Source organism: Bombina bombina, chromosome 6, assembly GCF_027579735.1.
Source record: "Bombina bombina isolate aBomBom1 chromosome 6, aBomBom1.pri, whole genome shotgun sequence".
Taxonomy (NCBI): Eukaryota; Metazoa; Chordata; class Amphibia; order Anura; family Bombinatoridae; genus Bombina; species Bombina bombina.
In genome coordinates, this window is record NC_069504.1 from 1,086,348,868 (window position 1) to 1,086,367,247 (window position 18,380).

General features: G+C 39.1%; 1 protein-coding gene across 1 annotated transcript in view; it reads right to left on the reverse strand.

The window, feature by feature from the left end:
- WEE2 (WEE2 oocyte meiosis inhibiting kinase) overlaps window positions 1-18,380 on the reverse strand; it is a 49,777-nt gene that overhangs the window by 3,773 nt on the left and 27,624 nt on the right. The window contains exons 5-10 of the mRNA XM_053718994.1: window positions 8,848-9,020; window positions 8,621-8,742; window positions 7,843-7,989; window positions 6,240-6,335; window positions 5,512-5,597; window positions 4,635-4,805 (exon numbers count right to left, since the gene is read on the reverse strand). Of these exons, the coding sequence (XP_053574969.1) occupies window positions 4,635-4,805; window positions 5,512-5,597; window positions 6,240-6,335; window positions 7,843-7,989; window positions 8,621-8,742; window positions 8,848-9,020 (795 nt within the window). The remainder of the gene's footprint in view (window positions 1-4,634; window positions 4,806-5,511; window positions 5,598-6,239; window positions 6,336-7,842; window positions 7,990-8,620; window positions 8,743-8,847; window positions 9,021-18,380) is intronic.

The window sequence follows — 18,380 nt, forward strand, 5'->3', positions numbered from 1 at the left end:
CTGCTGTGCCCACGTGGCCACTCAGGAGAGAACTCATTTCCCTCTGAAAGATCTCAGGAGCGGAGGATATCCCAAAGGGAAGTCTGCAGAAACAGAACCGACCTACCGGAGTGATAAAGGTAGTCAGTTTGCGGCACTTTGGATCCAGGGGGATCTGCCAAAAGCCGCTAGAAGCGTCTAATGTGGAAAAGACCTTCGCCCCAGCCAACTTCGGGGCTATATCTTCCAGTGTCGGCAGCACAAATCTCTCCCTCTTCACTGCCTCATTCAACCTTTTCAGGTCCACACAGATGCGCACCTTTCCGTTTTTCTTTGCAACTGGAACAATGGGGGCACACCAATCAGTTGCTTCAACAACCTCTTCAATAACCCCCATAGACTTCATGCGCATGAGCTCTTTCTCCACTTGAGGCATGAGCGGGAACGGAATTCTACGAGGAGTAGAAATACTGTACGGGACTGCGTCACTTTTAAGTGCTATACGGACAGGTTTGCAGCTCAGTAGGCCCAACTCGCCAAACATATCTTCAGAGATCTCATTCACTCTGGCCACGAGGCCCAAGTCACAGGCTGCTTTTCTGCTCAATAAACTGTTAACACACTGACCTCGGATCACATGCACCCACATGGTGAACTTCCTTTGTTTGTACTCACAGCTGGCAAGAAATTTCCCCACACAATCAATGCGGCCACCAGGACTATGAACATTTGTAGTAACCTTCGCCAGCTGGGGCTGTCGAGGCAGTCTCATAAATTCAGCAAAAGACATTACAGTGATATCTGCTCCTGTGTCAATCTTAAAATCAACATTGGCTCCCATTACAGTAAAGGTAACTTTCCAATCTTCCTCTGAGCTTGTCCGTTCCACAACAGACCCCACAAAAGACACTTCCTGACCCTCCTGGTCACTGTCCACCTGCATCTCCTTAATGTATTCAGTTTTACACACCACTTCAAAATGGCCTATTCTGTTACATTTTCTGCATCTTTTATCTCTGGCCGGGCATATAGCACTCTGATCATGAGCCCGGTAGCACCGTGTGCATCGGCCATGTTGCGCCCATCCACTTCTAGGCCTTTCCAATACTTTAGATCTACCGCTCACACTGTGCCTTTCACTAGTAATTTTCCTAGACTGTTGCACTTCATCCACAATACTCTCAGACCTCAGATCAGCACTTTGCTTTTTCACCAGTTCACTCTGGCGGGCCATCCTAATAGCCCCATCTAATGTTAAATCAGGCTCTAACTGCAGCTTCAGGGAGACTTCAGCATCTGCAATTCCAATAACTATTCTGTCTCTGATTTGCTCTTCTTTAGCAACACCAAACTCACAGAATTCAGCTAATTCATACAGGCTGCGCAAAAATGACTCCACAGATTCTCCCACACGCTGATTACGTTTGTGAAAACAAGCTCTCTCATGAATCACATTTCTTTTGGGCACAAAGTGGGCACTGAGTTTATCCATAACTATATCAAAGTTAACTTCTTCCCCTTCTTGGAAAGTAAAAGCATTGAACACTGGCTCTACATCTTTCCCCATAGAGTATAAAAGAGAATTAACTTGTACTTCACCACTCTCCTTGTTCAGTTTGGATGCAATCCTGAAGCGCTGAAACCGCTGACGCCATGTGGGCCAAGCTGCAGGCTGAGAAAAGTCAAAAGGCTCAGGTGGGGTAAACTTTGACATCGTCATCAGAAACAGAAGCGTAGTCCAGAACTTCTGACACCATGTCATGAGATGCAGGACATATGCAGGACACAGCAATGATGGTACAACTCTATTTTATTACAGAGCATAGCAATACACATCCAGACAGGTTGATTGTACTAAACTAACTGTGACACAGACACCGGACCTAAGCCCCGCCCACATGCTAGTGACATCACATCCTGCTATCATCACAGTTTCAGATACGGATTTCCATTTAAAAATAAATAAATGTGAAGACCACAACTATTACAAGGCACATGCCGAGAATAAAAATAGCCCCTCAGTTGCACAGGAAGACATTCAAGACTTGGCTCTGAAAAGGCTTTAAAGAGTTAACCATGTCATGTTCTGTTCCTTTCATATCCCCTCAACTAAGCACAAAGATTGTAAAACTCCTCTAAACGATGTTCTCAGAATAGAAATCAAGGATTAGTGGATTACTTCTTCCTGCTTTAACTTTATTTTTAACTCCATTCTAGTGATAAAGCTTCCCAGGTTTAATTAGCCCGTTGGCTTAAATAAAAAAAGACTGAAATCAGGAATACATGGCTTAGACTATTCCTTTTTAGACCTAGGCAAATATCTTTCCCTGCTTTAGCCTTAAGGGTAGCTTTTTGTACCGATCCAGATCTACAAGATTGAAATGTTTTTTACATTCCTCTATCATGTACTTATTGTGCCTCTAGGCAGTGTCATTTTCAAGTGTCTTTCTTCCCCATCTAAATGTTTTGTTAAAATGAAATCCCTCACGCAAGTAGGGGAGGAGACCTACTATAATCACAGGTACATATAAGCCCCTATATGTCCTGATAAGGGTTAAGGATACATCTAGTCTAATTTTAAAAGGTTGATTGATTCAGCATCTTCACTAACAGAAGTATTTGTACCTTAACTGGTCCTCAAATACAATAAGAGAAATGTACAAACTTGCAAGCTTGATTATTGCTATTCTACACAAGGTATTTGCCATGTCAGAGCTTTCATGTACAAATGACTAAACTGACTACTCAACGCTGTGCTAAATACAAGCCAGCTAATACCACTGAACAGAGCCAACAGGATGAGCGCACAACCAAGATCTGGAAGCTTCAGAAAACATTTGTTAAAAAAAAAACAAACAAAAAAAACTACTGCAGTAAACCGAAGTGTCTAGATGGAAACATTGTCTAAACCAGTGGTTCTCAACCAAAGTGACCTCAAGGCCCGGTAAATTTTAGCTAGACATGTCCGGGGCCGAGGGACCAGCAAGTAGGGGGGCCCACAAATGGTATCTCCACGGATCTTGGTGCATTCCTTAAGCTGGAGTTTTCAGTTGCCCTATCAGTAACTAAGCAAATAAGTGTGGGTTTAGACCCTGGCAGGGGTCTGTCGCTGTGAGGGCCATGGAGTGTGGGGTCTGTCCCTGGAGGTTGGGTGCCCTTTCTCTGGCCCTTAATGTTGGGGGTCCTGGCTCTGTAGGATGAGGGGCATGTTGGGGGCAGGGCAGGAAGGCTACCATGTACATTTGCATACAATTTAATACATTTTGGTCAGTGTGAGACAGTGTTCCTGGGGCCTTGATTGGTCTCAGTCTGCACCTGGTTTGCAGTGGGGTAAGAGTGTGCAGTGGGGGTATGACAGGTCAGGGCCCACCAGCTGGGCTATCACGGCCCGGTACTGGGCCACGGCCCGGCTGTTGAGAAACCAGGGTCTAAACCATATTAAACAAAACAAAAAAAACTTAAATGGTGCCTCAATTTCTCAAATCTGTTCCCTCACAAATAATTCCCAAGGTAGTAAATGAGAGGGAGGAGAAAAAGCCATCACTGTTTTGCAGAGATCCTCAGATGAAGTTCATGCCATCTGCCAAAGAAATTTAAGCTACCCTTGTAGGAGACTTAGTCCCATGTGGAACAAACACATTGTACAGATTGGATTACTTGTTGCATAACCTCATCCTCTAAGAAGTTATAGTGTATACTACCGTACATTTGTAGTGTGATGTCAGTATCCAGTCATGAGAAACAGTTTGCCCGTTTACCACCTTCTTAAAAGCAATGGAAGAGAAGCATCCCCAAAAGGTGTAAATTATCCAGCCATTGTGTATATAATGAAGGTGGTATATCAGTCGCCATCACAAGGAAACAAAAGAAAAGTTAGCACCAGTAGTTTGGCCAACTGAAGTAATTCCTTAACATGTCAGAAAAACTCAGTCTTCAAAGTGAGATTCAAGAGATGCTTTTGTCAAAGGCCAACAAACCAGATAAAGTTCTGTGACTTCTTTATTCCAATAATTGTTGACAAGACAGGGCCTTTAGATCTGGATAAAGGTGCAGGCCTTAAAATCACCAGCACGGGACAGAAGAGTCCAAGGAGGATAACACAGTTAAGACAGATTTTACACCTCCTGGGAGAGGGGGGGGTAGATCTTGCTTGGAGGGGAACAATTAAGGAATCCAAGATAATGGATTATATAGAAGTGGTAAAAAAAACGCCAAAGGGCAGTACTATAATTACTTGTGGCACAGAAAGTGATACTTAAACATCTGAGCTGCTTAAAGGGACAATGAACCCAATTTTTTTTTCTTTCGTGACTCAGAGCATGCAATTTTAAGCAACTTTCTAATTTACTCCTATTATCAAATTTTCTTAATTCTCTTGGTATCTATTTGAAAAGCAAGACATTTTAGATGCCGGCCCATGTTTGGCAACCTGGGTTGTTCTTGCTGATTGGTGGATAAATTCACCCACCAATAAACAGTGCTGTCCAGGGTCTGAACCCAAAAAAATAGCTTAGACGCCTTTTTCAAATAAAGATAGCAAGAGAACGAAGAAAATGTAATAGGGGTAAATTAGAAAGTTGCATGCTCTCTGAATCATGAAAAAAAAATGGGGTTGTGTCCCTTTAAGCTACACCCTAATTATCTTTTCCCCATACCTTAAGTAGGTCATTGAAGGAAGTAGTCAAAGGCTGTGGGACACTGGGCAGGTTTCCTTTTCTTATATGGTGCCATCTTTCATCATTACACGGAAGAGGGTCTGCGCCAGCTGCCAAAATTACAGTGAGACCAAGAGCAAATATGTCAGCCTTTGGAAGCTGGCTGTAATCCTGTGGGACAGAGGAATGTAGGAATTAGCCAGTGAATTTAAAGGGACAGTTTACTCAAAAAATGTCTCCCCTTTAATTTGTTCCCAATGATCCACTTTACCTGCTGGAGTGTATTAAATTGTTTACAAGTATTTCCATTAACCTTATATTGGCATTTGAAATAGTTCATTTAGCCTGAGGTATCCCCACCCATCCTGAAAGTTTTTGGTCTCAAGTCCAAGCTGTGTAAACAGCAGAAGAAATTACACTCCCAGTGGGTTGTAGAATAAATAAAAAGGTTAATTTTCCATTGTTCTCTTCAAGTATTGGAGATTTATGGACAGATATAAGATAAAGAGGCGGCATATCTTCACAATATGATAAAGTAATGAGATCTGATTATACCTAGAAGCTCAACCCATTTTATTAGGTTGTGGCTTCAAAACAAAATCAGCTAATTCATACACACAAATAAGTAAATCTCATACATTTTGTACTCTGCAGCTGGTAAAAAAAGGAATTTGAAACACATTAAGGGAAAACCATTTTATAGTATACTGAATCCTTTAAGGATTCCTAATACAGGTAATACCCTTAAGGCTTAAACCACATAATCTTGCATTATAACCGTTTAATAAACTAGAACATTGCAGGAGCAAAATCATTTTCCATGGCGGTTTTGGCTAAAGTAATACATACAATATTGGACAAAAACCAATCTGGATACCTCCTGGAGTATTTCATTGGCCAAGAATCTGCTGTCTCCCTCTTCCACCTGTGGGTTGGTTATAGAAGTCACATGTCCAAGATCCCCTGAAATGAAGGATAAATGTTACTTTGGCATCTAATTTATTAGTAAGTCCCTAATACATTCTGACTCACGATAATGTTATTCTTTGACTTCACTGTATTAAGAAGTTTCCCCAACTATGTGAAGCAATATTTGTATTGAATTTTTTTTTTTTTTTAAACTACCCATTCATACATAGGATATAGTAGAACAACCATAAAGTCAGAAACAATGAAAATTATAGCTTCATGCACTTTATTATAGGCCGATTAAGATTGAAATTTGATAGTTATATTTTCAAATAGAACTTTAAAGAATGCTATTAAAAGCAAATCTAGATTGCAGACATATTGAAATAATGCAGATCTAGGTGTCTAATGCCATTTTAATAAAGCTTACAGATCTTCTAAAGTATTTAAAAGACCAGCATTAAACTTACAGGAGATTTCATTTGAACTATATAGAAGTCTGTGTATAGACAGGCTAGCTAGACAATGTTGTTTGAGTCTAATGTTATCAGTGATAGTGAGATTTTATATCATTTATTTGTATAGAACCCTCAAAAGGGAGAGGTTGTCCTTGTGTTAAAGCTCTCCCACAAATAAATTGTACAGAAAAGAATGGTTACTACACAAGCCTTGCTGTTTAAACATTTAATAACTCACCAATTTTATAAAAGACACCAGCAGAGGAAATCTCATCTTCACCATCACTCTCATCATGGCTTGCCTCAGTCATTTTCCGGCAGATAAAAATGTTACCTATAGATTAGAAGACAGCACTGCACATACTTCCTAGTAATCACAAAAAAATAGATACAATTCTCATGGCAAGGGCATTTATTAACCTCTTCACTACCAGGACTGTCAGAAGAACTTAGGAAATATGCTAAAAATTCTCTGGTATTTAGGCCATCACTCCATATATTTCATTCCACCATTTCACAAACTTTGGGTTTCTCACTGAAATTTACATACTGCATGTGCAATCATGACACAAATGGTTGTAAAAGCTTCTCTGGGACCCCCTTTATTTAGAAATAGACATGCATGGCTTTGCCATTGCTTTTTGGCAATTAGGAGGCTATTAATTGCAGCCAGTCACCACACCTCTGAAATTCCTGAAGGTGTTAGCTTGTAAAGTTAATTTTAAGCTTGTAAAGGTAATTTTAAGCTTAGTTTAGAGATTACCCTCCCACCCCGATCCCTTCAAAACAGCTCTCTTTGTGCTGAGGAATCATTGAAGGGGATGCAGTAACCCTACCTGCATGCACCATAAAAGCATTTATAATTTTCTACACCCACAAGTTGCTGAAGCCAGGTACATTTTATTGTTCTAGCTCCCAGTAGCACACTGCTGCTCTTGAGCCTACCCATGTGTGCTATTCAACAAAGGATACCAAGAGAATGAAGCAAATTAAATAAAACTTGAATATTTAAAGGCAAGATTTTAAACTTGCATGGTTATGACAGCATGCAATCGCAATGTTCCTTTAAACCATAAGATAAAGTGGAGAATGGCTCAAATGGGCACTACGGGATAAACAGATTATTAAGAGAAGGACACTGAAAAGTTACAATACCAGATTATTAATGAAGGCAGTTTTGATAGTGCCATCTAGCAAGGAACATGGCAATACTGCTGTCCTCACTATCTGGTTCCAGACTTCACTCAATGTCTTATGTGGAGATTTAACCATACCCTCCCAACTTACATTTCTTGCTGAAAAAAACTTAAAAGGGACAAGACCAATTGTTGAAGCAGGGGGGGGGGGCTCCAATTAGAATTTTTTTTGGGGTACTAGAGGTCTCAACTTGGCCTGGAGTTCATAAACTAAATCACCCGTGCCCAGTCAGCCACTTGAGCAAACAGGCATTTGAGGCTCTTGAGGGTTGAAGACTAATCTGCACTTTCCCTAAGGGAGATTTGTACGTCCCTGAAACATCACAATAAATATTGCATTTAACAAATACTGAGTGTAGTTTGGCTGTTTTGCAAGTTATCACTGCTTATCTTCATTTATATCTATTTTATGAATAATTCAACTTTAAAAAGCAATGAGTTTGCCAAGGGCTCTTAAGTGGGTATTTTTTTTTATATTATAAATATAAAAAGGATTTAAGTGATTTTGAAACTAGACAAGAAAAATGTTTTGCATAAATCTATAGGTGCAGATTGTTTACTAGCTGATTAGTTATGTATCAAGTATTTTATACCCCCCTATAAAAAGTGGCTTTTAGTCATTCTTTTATTAATTCTGGTACTGACTTGGTTTGATATCCATGTGGACCAGCCCAGAGCTGTGTATGTACTTCAGTCCCATGGACACCTGCAATGTAATCTCCTTCAGCTCCTGCTCGGACACAGTGCAGCCAGACTTTATATTCTCTGTTATAAGATCCTGCAGACTTCCACCTAAGGGCAATTACAGGGACCGTATCAACAACTCAGCCATGAAATGTTATATTTAGTCTTCCAGCAAGTAGGCAAACTACGGCAGCGTCTACTGTAGGCAAACTACGGCAGCATCTACTGTAGGCAAACTACGGCAGCATCTACTGTAGGCAAACTACGGCACTCAAAAAAGAAAAACCTCTATAGATTGGAAAGCTCCATATTCTAAATAAGTTTAGAAACTAAATTGTTTTCAGATTCCAAAAAAAAAAAAACATGCCAAATACTAGGGCTTCCTTAAACATATGTAAAGTTAGTCTTAGTGACTGACAAATTAGAACAAATCTGTTCTTGCTTTACATTAAATTCCTATTTCTCAGCTTCCCATTGGAATTCCTTAGTCTGTGAAATGTACATGGGAAAATTACATCTTAATTGGGGCTACACAAGGTTTAATGTCTTCAGCATTAATACTTACAATAAAGATTCGAGTATAAGTAAAAATTACAAAAAAAGGTACAATGACAGTTTTTAAAAAGACCAGATTTTGATTTGTCCACCTGTTGACCAAATATCAGCTTAGAGGTTACTTGTATTCAGTAGTTCTTGTTTGTATACATTGAGCAAACAAAGCTCTTCACAAGAGTATTACCGTTGCAGTACTCATTCTGAATGATCATGTGATCCTCCTCGGCCCAGGCTGAGTAATAACGCACCACATGTGGGTGATGCCCCAACACTGCATGAGCATAGACTTCCCGCAAGGCCAGCTGTCTGCAGACAGAAAATTGCATTTAAGCAAAGTGAATGGGTATTTAATCTTTCAGTGTATAGAAAACCAAATATCAAGAACCCCCCTTTAACTAGAATTGTACTCACTCATTTGTGGACCCAGCTAGTGGCCTCTTAGAGCGTTTGATGGCATAGAAACATCCATCCAGTCGCTTGACGCACTTGTAGACGCATCCAAACTCTCCGGCTCCAATTTTTTCTATCTCCAAAAACTCAGACTTGTAGCGAGAAACCATGTTGCTGTCTCGTAGCGCAAATCTCTGCGGAGGTAAGTACAAAAGTGTTTGAAAGAGGACGACTATAATGGGTAATGTTAATCTACAAATACTTAGCTGAAATACAGATGCCAAGGGCTGCATTTTTTGTACGTCTCAGCTACAAGCTCTTGTATATAAAAGAAACCACAGGAAGGACAAACTTAAGGGCAGTCAACAGATGTGCATTAAAAAAAAAAATTTAATTCCCATATTTGTTGCATTCATTTAAAAATAAACCAAATGTGAGGAAAAAAAAAATCAGTTGATTCATTACTCTAAACATTGAAGGGGGGGGGGAGTTAATTTCTAAGCTTTTAGTAATTTTCATTTAACAATTCAGCAATGTTCTTATCAGATAATTGATCTTATTAACGATCAAGTATGTAAGCTTCACTTTTGTTCTTGGCCAGTCCTGACCCTAATTAAATAAAGTGCTGCTGCTGGTTTGTAGCAGTAGCTACTATAAGTTTAAGACTGTCCAGCTGCTCCTTAAAGAAGTTTACCATAGGAAATAAGAAGCAAATAGATTTTAGCTAAGTTCCGTACAAACCCATCAATGAATATTGGAAAGAAAAAGAAAAAAAAAAGAAAAAGAAAAAATTATGTTCATAATAAAATTGGTCTGCACATCTGGTCACATTGTTTTTGCTCACATGCAGAATATAAAATCCAGAAACTATTTACTAAACATCCCCACTTGATGTTCCCTATATCAAGACATGCATAAGTAGTAACTAATTGCTACAGATTTTGTTTGGGGAATTTTATTTTTGCACCTCCACCCCCCCCCCTTCCCCTGGTGTTCAAATAGGAATTAAATATTATAATAGGGCAAACCAATTATGAATGTAAAACCAGGGGGCTATATTAATTTAGACACAGACAGAAGAAGAGGGAACAGGACAAAGGGAGATTTAAAAAAGTAACATTGTACACTAGATTTTTCTTTGTATAAATGTTTTGTAGATGATTTATATAGCCCACCTGGGAATGTTTTTGTAAAAAAAAAAGCAAAACTATACATTAAGAACATTGTGCTGATTTTCAGACTCCCAACAAGTCCTAGTGTGTCAGATATCTATATGCGTTTACCTTCTCCTGCTGACTCCTGTTTATGTTGTGCGTGTTTTCATATGCTGGGAGGGGGGAGTGACTGCTCTCCTTGTTTTGAGCCCCTTTCACTGTGTGTCCCAGACTAACATTATCAGTGCTAACTATTTTACGTTTTAAAAAAGTTTTAATACTGGATTTTGATATCAGTGCATTCTTCTTTATAACTGTCTATTACATGTAGTTATATAAACATTAGTGTATACTGTCCCTTTAAAGGCTAGACCCAAGATAAATATAACCAACCCAGGTGGTGTTAATATAAGGAACCAAAGTATCACTTTGTTAAAGGGCCACTAAAGTAAAAATTAAAGCTTCACAATTCATATAAAGCATGCAATTTAAAAAATAAAAAAAATACTTCCATTATAAAAACGTATTGAAAAAAAGAGAAAAAAAAAATTGTATAAGTTCGACAAAGAAGTCAGTACAGTCATCCGAAACTCGTACAATATAGGTCAAGTTAACTAACAAATTGTGCTCAGTATATGGGCTCCAGCTCCTACTGAGCAAAGTGCTATTACAATGTCTTTGTATTGTGTATTCGTCAATTATTCAGTTCTACTGTATTTAGTGATCCTTTTAAAGGGACATGAAACAAACTCATGTTTTAGATGCAATTTTAAACAACTTTCCAAATTACGTTTTAATACTTTGCTCTCTTTGTTGAAAATTATAGCTGCTGATTGGTAGCTGCACATTATGCCTCTTGTCATGTGTTCAGCTAGCTCACAGTATTGCTGTTCTTTCAATAAAGGATAGCAATAGAATGCAGCAACATTAATAGAAGTAAATTTTAAAGTTCTTTACAAATGTGTGCTCCATCTGAATCATGAAAGAAATGTGGGGTTTCGTTGTCCTTTTTATAAAATAAAACAAAAAATCCTCATCACCGACACCTCATTTTTTTAACTCATCCAGTCTTCATTCTTACTGCAGTGTAAAAATGACATTTGTGCCCTGTCTGGCAGATGTGGTATAGAGCACACGGCTTAGAAAGACAATGTGATTTCAATTTGTTGGTTATAGCCAAGATGTATACAAAATGCCTAAATGCTTTACCTTAAAGCGATAGGAAAGTAAAACACACAATTTATGTAAGAACTTACCTGATAAATTCATTTCTTTCATATTGGCAAGAGTCCATGAGCAAGTGACGTATGGGATATACAATCCTACCAGGAGGGGCAAAGTTTCCCAAACCTCAAAATGCCTATAAATACACCCCTCACCACACCCACAATTCAGTTTAACAAATAGCCAAGAAGTGGGGTGATAAAGAAAGGAGTAAAAAGCATCAGAGGAATCTGGAAATAATTGTGCTTTATACAAAAAAATCATAACCATAAAAAGGGTGGGCCTCATGGACTCTTGCCAATATTAAAGAAATTAATTTATCAGGTAAGTTCTTACATAAATTATGTTTTCTTTCATGTAATTGGCAAGAGTCCATGAGCTAGTGACGTATGGGATATCAAATACCCAAGATGTGGAACTCCACGCAAAAGTCACTAGAGAGGGAGGGATAAAAATAAACAGCCAGGGGGCGTGTCCGAGCAGCGTACCTAGCAGGACGCATCTACTGAGAGCTCTGAAAGAAACCTCAACAATCCGCCGATTAAAGAGCATTTAACAGCCAAATCAAGCTTATAATTAGGCATATAACAGCCGCAGTGGACACAATAGAAACATTATACAGCTTGATTCCTGTTTTCATGACATCAGGGCTACAGATCGGCAAGTTAAGACCTAAGGCGGCGGCCTACATATAGGTAAGGGAGAAATCTACAAATATAACTTCAGTGTATATGCACTCAGCTGAAAACTAAAATGGCGGGACAATGTTTTACACAGGACTCTGACCCACGCCTAGAAAGATTTGAACGCCTTATGACCCAGCTGATGGACAAGGCCCCTTACGATTATTTAATACTACGGGTGCCCCCTGCCGCAACTGATCCAACTGAAGCAAAGCACATCGGAGGCACAACACCCGCACCCCACATGGTGTCACAAATCACAAAGAGGCCCGCAAGCAGTACAGAGAGATGCAAAGGCAGCTTGCAAAGAAAAGAGGGGAACCCAGCTTAAAATGAGCCTAAAAGAGATCACCTGGCAGAGAGTACCCTCATCAAGAGAACCGACCCCATGGCTAACGAGCAGAAAGGTAATGCAGCTCACGGTGGGGCGGAGACCAGACATTGCCAGGAAGGTGCTGTGTCCATTGGAGTCGGAAGGTTTTGCGACCCGCAGCACATCGGAGACTCCTTGGAAGCTGATGGAACGACTCCCTGCATTTTAGCTACCACACAGGCACCAGTATCGCTCACGTTTACTTAAAGCAGATGGGACATGTGTTTTGGTGCTCTGCGGGGGCCACATCTCTAGATCCGGGGTAGGGTAGCATGCGGATACTCTCTCTGGCAGGAACGCTTAGCCCAACATGATGCTACCTATACCCACAGGGTAAATGTATTATAGTTAATTTACCACTAGATCTCCTGGCAACTTGTGGCATGAACTGTCCATCAGCTTTATATACAGCCATATCTTCAAGTCTAGCAAAGACTGGTAGCATTAGGCTGCATGAATAGGATTAACAGTATAAAGTTGTATTATAACAGCGCCTGGTCATCTGCAATAAAAGGCTCAGGGATTTACCTTTCTAAAACCCCCTTAGTATAACATGTGACAAATACTCTCATATCCTACATTGTATATAGTATTTTTACCCTATAAGGAGCTGGATAGAGTGTTTTTGGCCTTTAATTACTATAAATCACTACATTATAAAACTCCCTGGGACCCATGTGCCGATTTAAAACCTTAAAGCCTTGCACAAAAAGTGAGGAATACTAGTGAAGGTATACATCTATGTTCTGTTATATTAACTGTTATGAGTGTTGATAATTGTATATCCCTATGTTGATTTTGTTTTTGCACAGTGCAAACCCTCAGTTTATCTCTCTCCTGCTGAATGTTAACCCCAAGGACTTAAACAAGCATCAAGTCTGGTCCAAGAGAGACCTGTATAGCTATTAATGGGGCTGAAAATGGAGGACTTTCAATATTGTAGATTAATTGCAGTTAGATTTGACATGTTAATTTCTTGTATTATGTCTAACATACAAACTGCCTGTGTCACTTTTCCTCAATAAAAAAATAAATAAAATAAAAAATAAAAAAAATTAAACAGCCAAATGCTGAAAAAAATAATCCACAACCCAAAATATAAATTATTCTCATGAAGGAAAGAAAAACTTAAAACATCAGCAGAAGAATCAAACTGAAACAACTGCCTGAAGAACTTTTCTACCAAAACAGCTTCTGAAGAAGCAGATACATTAAAATGGTAGAATTAAGTAAATGTATGTAAAGACTACCAAATTGCCTCTTGCAAATTTGAACAACTGAAGCTTCATTCTTTAAAGCCCACGAAATGGCAACTGATCTAGTAGAATGAGCTGAAATTCTCTGAAATGGGGCCTGACCCGACTCCAAATAAGCTTGAAGAATCAAAAAGCTTTAATCAACAAACCAAGGAAATAACAGAAGTTTTTCTGACCTTTCCTAGGACCAGAAAATATAACAAATAGACTTGACGTCTTTGGATGTAGTGAGAGCTTTGAAATATTATATTTAAGCTACTAAGATTTTACTAAGAAAGAAAAAATCTTTCCAAAGAATTCTTAGGATTAGGACACAAGGAAGGAACAACAATTTCTCTAGTAATGTTGTTAGAATTCACAACCTTAGGAAAAAATAGAAATGAAGTCCGCAAAAACAGCCTTATCCTGATGAAAAAACAGAAAAGGAGATTCACAAGAAAAAGCAGATAGCTCAGAAACTCTTCTAGCAGAAGAGATGACCAAAAGGAACAATACTTTCAAAGTAGTAAAATGTCCAAAGAATGCATAGGCTCAATATGGAGGAGCCTGTAAAGCCTACAAAACCAATTTAAGACTCCAAGGAGGAGAGATTGATTTTATGACAGACTGAAATACAAACTAAAGCCTGTACAAAACCGTGAATATCAGGAAGTTTAGCAATCATTCTGTGAATGACACAGAAAGAGCAGAGATTTGTCCCTTCAAGGAACTTGCAGACAAAACCTTATCCAAACCATCCTGAAGAAACTGAAAAATTCTTGCAACTCTAAAAGAATGCCAAGAGAATGAGAAGAATATCATAAAATGTAGGTCTTCCAAACTCAATAAATCTTTCTAAAGACAGATTTACGAGCTTGTAACATAGTATTAATCACGGAGTTAGAAAAACCTCTGACTCAGCACTAAGCGTTCAATTTCCATACCTTCAAATTTAATGATTTGAGATCCTGATGGAAAAACGGACCTTGAGACAGTAGGTCCGGCCTTAACGGAAATGGCCAAGGTTGGCAACAGGACGTCCGAACAAGATCCGCATACCAAAACCTGTGGGGCCATGCTGGAGCCACCAGCAACACAAACAATTGTTCCATGATGATTCTGGAAATCACTCTTGGAGGAAGAACTAGAGGCGGGAAAATATAAGCAGGTTAATAACACCAAGTAAGTGTCAGCACACCCACTGCTTCCACCTGAAAATCCCTGAAGCTGGACAGGCATCTGGGAAGTCTCTTGTTTAGATGAGAGGCCATTAGATCTGTGGAAGACCCCATATCTTGAAAAATCTGAGAAAACACATCTGGATAGAGGAACCACTCCCCAGGATGTAAAGTCTGAGCTAATCCGCCTCCCAATGTCTATATCTGGGATATGCACCGCAGAAATTAGACAGGAGCTGGATTCCGCCCAAGCAAGTATCCAAGATACTTCTTCATAGCTTGTGGACTATGAGTCCAACCCTGCTGATTGACAAATGACACTGATAGTCTGTTAAAAAATAAATGAACAGTTCTCTCTTCAACAAAGGCCAAAACTGAAGAGCTCTGAAAATAGCACGGAGATCTAGAATAATGATTGGTAATCTCGCCTCTTGAGATTTCCAAAACCCCTTGTGCTGTCAGAGATCCCCAAACAGCTCCCCAACCTGAAAGACTTGCATCTGTAGAGATCATAGTCCAGGTTAGCTGATCAAAGAAGCCCCTTGAACTAAACATTGGTGATTTACCACCATGTCAGAGTGTCAAATATTGGGATTTAAGGATATTAATTGAGATATCTTAATATAATCCCTGCACTATGGATTGCAGCAACAAAGCTGGAGAGGTCTCATGTGAGAACGAGCAAAGAGAAATGCGTCCAATGCTGCAGTCATGAGACCTAAATTTTCCATGCACATAACCACTGAAGGAAATGACTGAGACTGAAGGTGCCGACAGACTGCAACCACTTTCAAACGTCTTGTCTGTTAGAGACAGAGTCATGGACACTGAATCTATCTGGAAACCTAAAAAGGTGACCCTTAGTCTGAGGAATCAAGAAACTTTGGTAAATTGATCCTCCAACCATGTTTCCGAAGAAACACTGGTTGATTAGTGTGAGATTCTGCAGAACGGAGGACTGAGCTAGTACCAATATCATCCAAATAAGGAAACACCGCAATACCCTGCTCTCTGGTTTCTATAAAGCAGGGCACCAAAAACTTTTAAAGATTCTTTGAGCGGCTGCTAATCCAAAAATGGAAAATCAACGAATTGGTAACGCTTGTCTAGAAAAGAGAATCTCAGGAACTGATAATGATCTGAATGAATCAGAATATAAAGCTATACATCCTGCAATTCAATATGAACCTAAAATGTCCTTGTTGAATAAAAAGCAGAATAGTCCTTAAAGACACCATTTGAAAATTAGTATTCAAAATTTTCAGATCCAGAATTGGTCTGAATGAAATTTCCTTCTTTGACACCAGACATTGTCCCTGAAAAGGAACTGGCATGACTACCCCTGAAACACTTCAGAAAAACCTAAGCTTTAACTGGATTTGCTGGGATAAGTGAGAGAAAAAACATCTTCTCACAGGAGGATTTATTCAGAATCCTATTCGAAACCCCTGAGAGACAATACTCTGAAACCATTGATTTGGACCGAAGTATCCAAAATATTCTTGAAAAAAACCTTAATCTGCCCCCTACCAGCTGAGCAGGAATGAGAGTTGCACCTTCATGCGGACTTAGGGGCTGGCTTTTTGGTTTCTTAAATAGGTTGGAATTATTCCATTTAAAGAAGGTTTCCAAATTGAAACAGATTCCATAGGGAAGGATTAAGTTTTTGTTCCTTATTTGAAAAAAAGAATGAAAACAATTTAGAAGCTTAATATTTACCTTTAGGTCTCTTATTACCTTGGGAAGAAGAAATAGCATTCCAAGATTTAAGCCTCAAACTCTTGTAGCTAAGAATAGCTATAGACCGAGATCTAACATCAATCTTAATATCAAAAAAAGGCATCAGAACTGATTAGTATGTTGCAGAAAGCGAACAATACTAAAGAAATCAGAATCCAATTCTTGTTGCGCTAAATCTCCAACAAAAAAGTTGATGCAGCTGCAACAGCCAAAGAAAATGCAGGCCTGAGACTACCTGAATATAAATAAGTTTTCCTTAGATAAGATTCAAGTCTCCTATCTAAAAGAACTTTAAAGGGACAGTCTAGTATAAACTAAACTTTCATTATTCAGATAGGACTTAATTTTAATCAACTTTAAAATTTACTTTTTATCATCAAATTTGCTTTTTTTCTCTTGGTATTCTTAGTTTAAACTAAACATAGGTAGGCTCATATGCTAATTTCTAAGCCTTTGAGGGCTGCCTCTTATCACATGCTTTTTAAATCTCTTTTCAACACAAAGAGACAGAAAGTACATGTGGGCCATATAGATAACACAGTGTTCAGGCACAGGGGGTTATTTAAGATCTAGCACAATACAATGCTAAATGCAAGACAATAGATAATAAACAGTCACAGTCATGTGATCAGGGGGCCGGAAGAAGGTTCCTAGATACAAGGTAATCACAGAGGTAAAAAGTATATTAATATAACTGTGTTGGTTATGCAAAACTGGGGAATGGGTAATAAAGGGATTATCCATCTTTTAAAACAATAACAATTCTATGGTAGACTGTCCCTTTAAGCACTATCTACCATAGGAATAGTGGTACATTCAGCAAGAGTAGAAATAGCCCCAACAAGATGAGGATCTTTTCCCAAAACTCTATAGAAATTGCTGGTAAAAAGATACAATTTTTTTAAAACCTTGAAGAAGGAATAAAATAAGTACCCCGCTAATTCCATTCCTTAGAAATCATAAGAGAAATAGCATCAGGAACGGAAAAAACCTCTGGAGCAATCACAGGAAGTTTAAAAAACAGAATTTACTAGTTCTAATATCAAGAGCACTAGTTTCCATGATATCCAAAATAATTAACACCTTTACACAAAGAACGAAAATACTTCATATTAAATAAATAAGTAGATTTCTTGACCTTTTATGTCGTCAAGCTCCGGCCCCTTAAACCCCACGAAACACCCCCATACCATCCTTCCAACAACCACCCTCATAAATAACAGACAACAGACTTAGCTTTGGTACAAATTGGCCGCAGCCCTTTATTCAATAAAACTTTGTAAAAACTTTAATAACTCGATAAATAAAAGTGCAAATAACTGTAAACATTTTACACATCAACCAACAGCGGTGCTAGTCCTTCTTGATTTCCATATCTTTTAACTATGGCCGTAATTCCTTTTACTGGACCCAACCGTGCAAGTGGTTGGGCCCGTCAGCGATCATCCATATAAGTTTCTAAGGAACCCCGTGCCCTTAGAAACCCCCATCTTGAATTCCCCCATGGGAAAGCAAAATACCACCACACTTAACCATTGGCCATAATTGTTCTGTAATTTAAGGGCTAGCACCCCCGCCTTCCAACTGCGACAAAAACCTAAAATGACAAATATAAAACACGCCTCTCACACAAATATCAGGGATGGGTGGGAGGGAGATGTTTTCTCAACTCCTACAAATATCAATCTGCTGGTTTTCCCGCTCAGCCCACATCTTTAGCACTTTGCCTACAGCTCCTCCTATAGCACCTCCTACCCCATACAGGGCCTCTTCCTCCCCAGGTCAAAGCTCCCTCTATCTATGCTTCGCCCCGCCTCCAGGAGCCACTTGACCTTTTATGTCGTCAAGCTCCGGCCCCTTAAACCCCACGAAACACCCCCATACCATCCTTCCAACAACCACCCTCATAAATAACAGACAACAGACTTAGCTTTGGTACAAATTGGCCGCAGCCCTTTATTCAATAA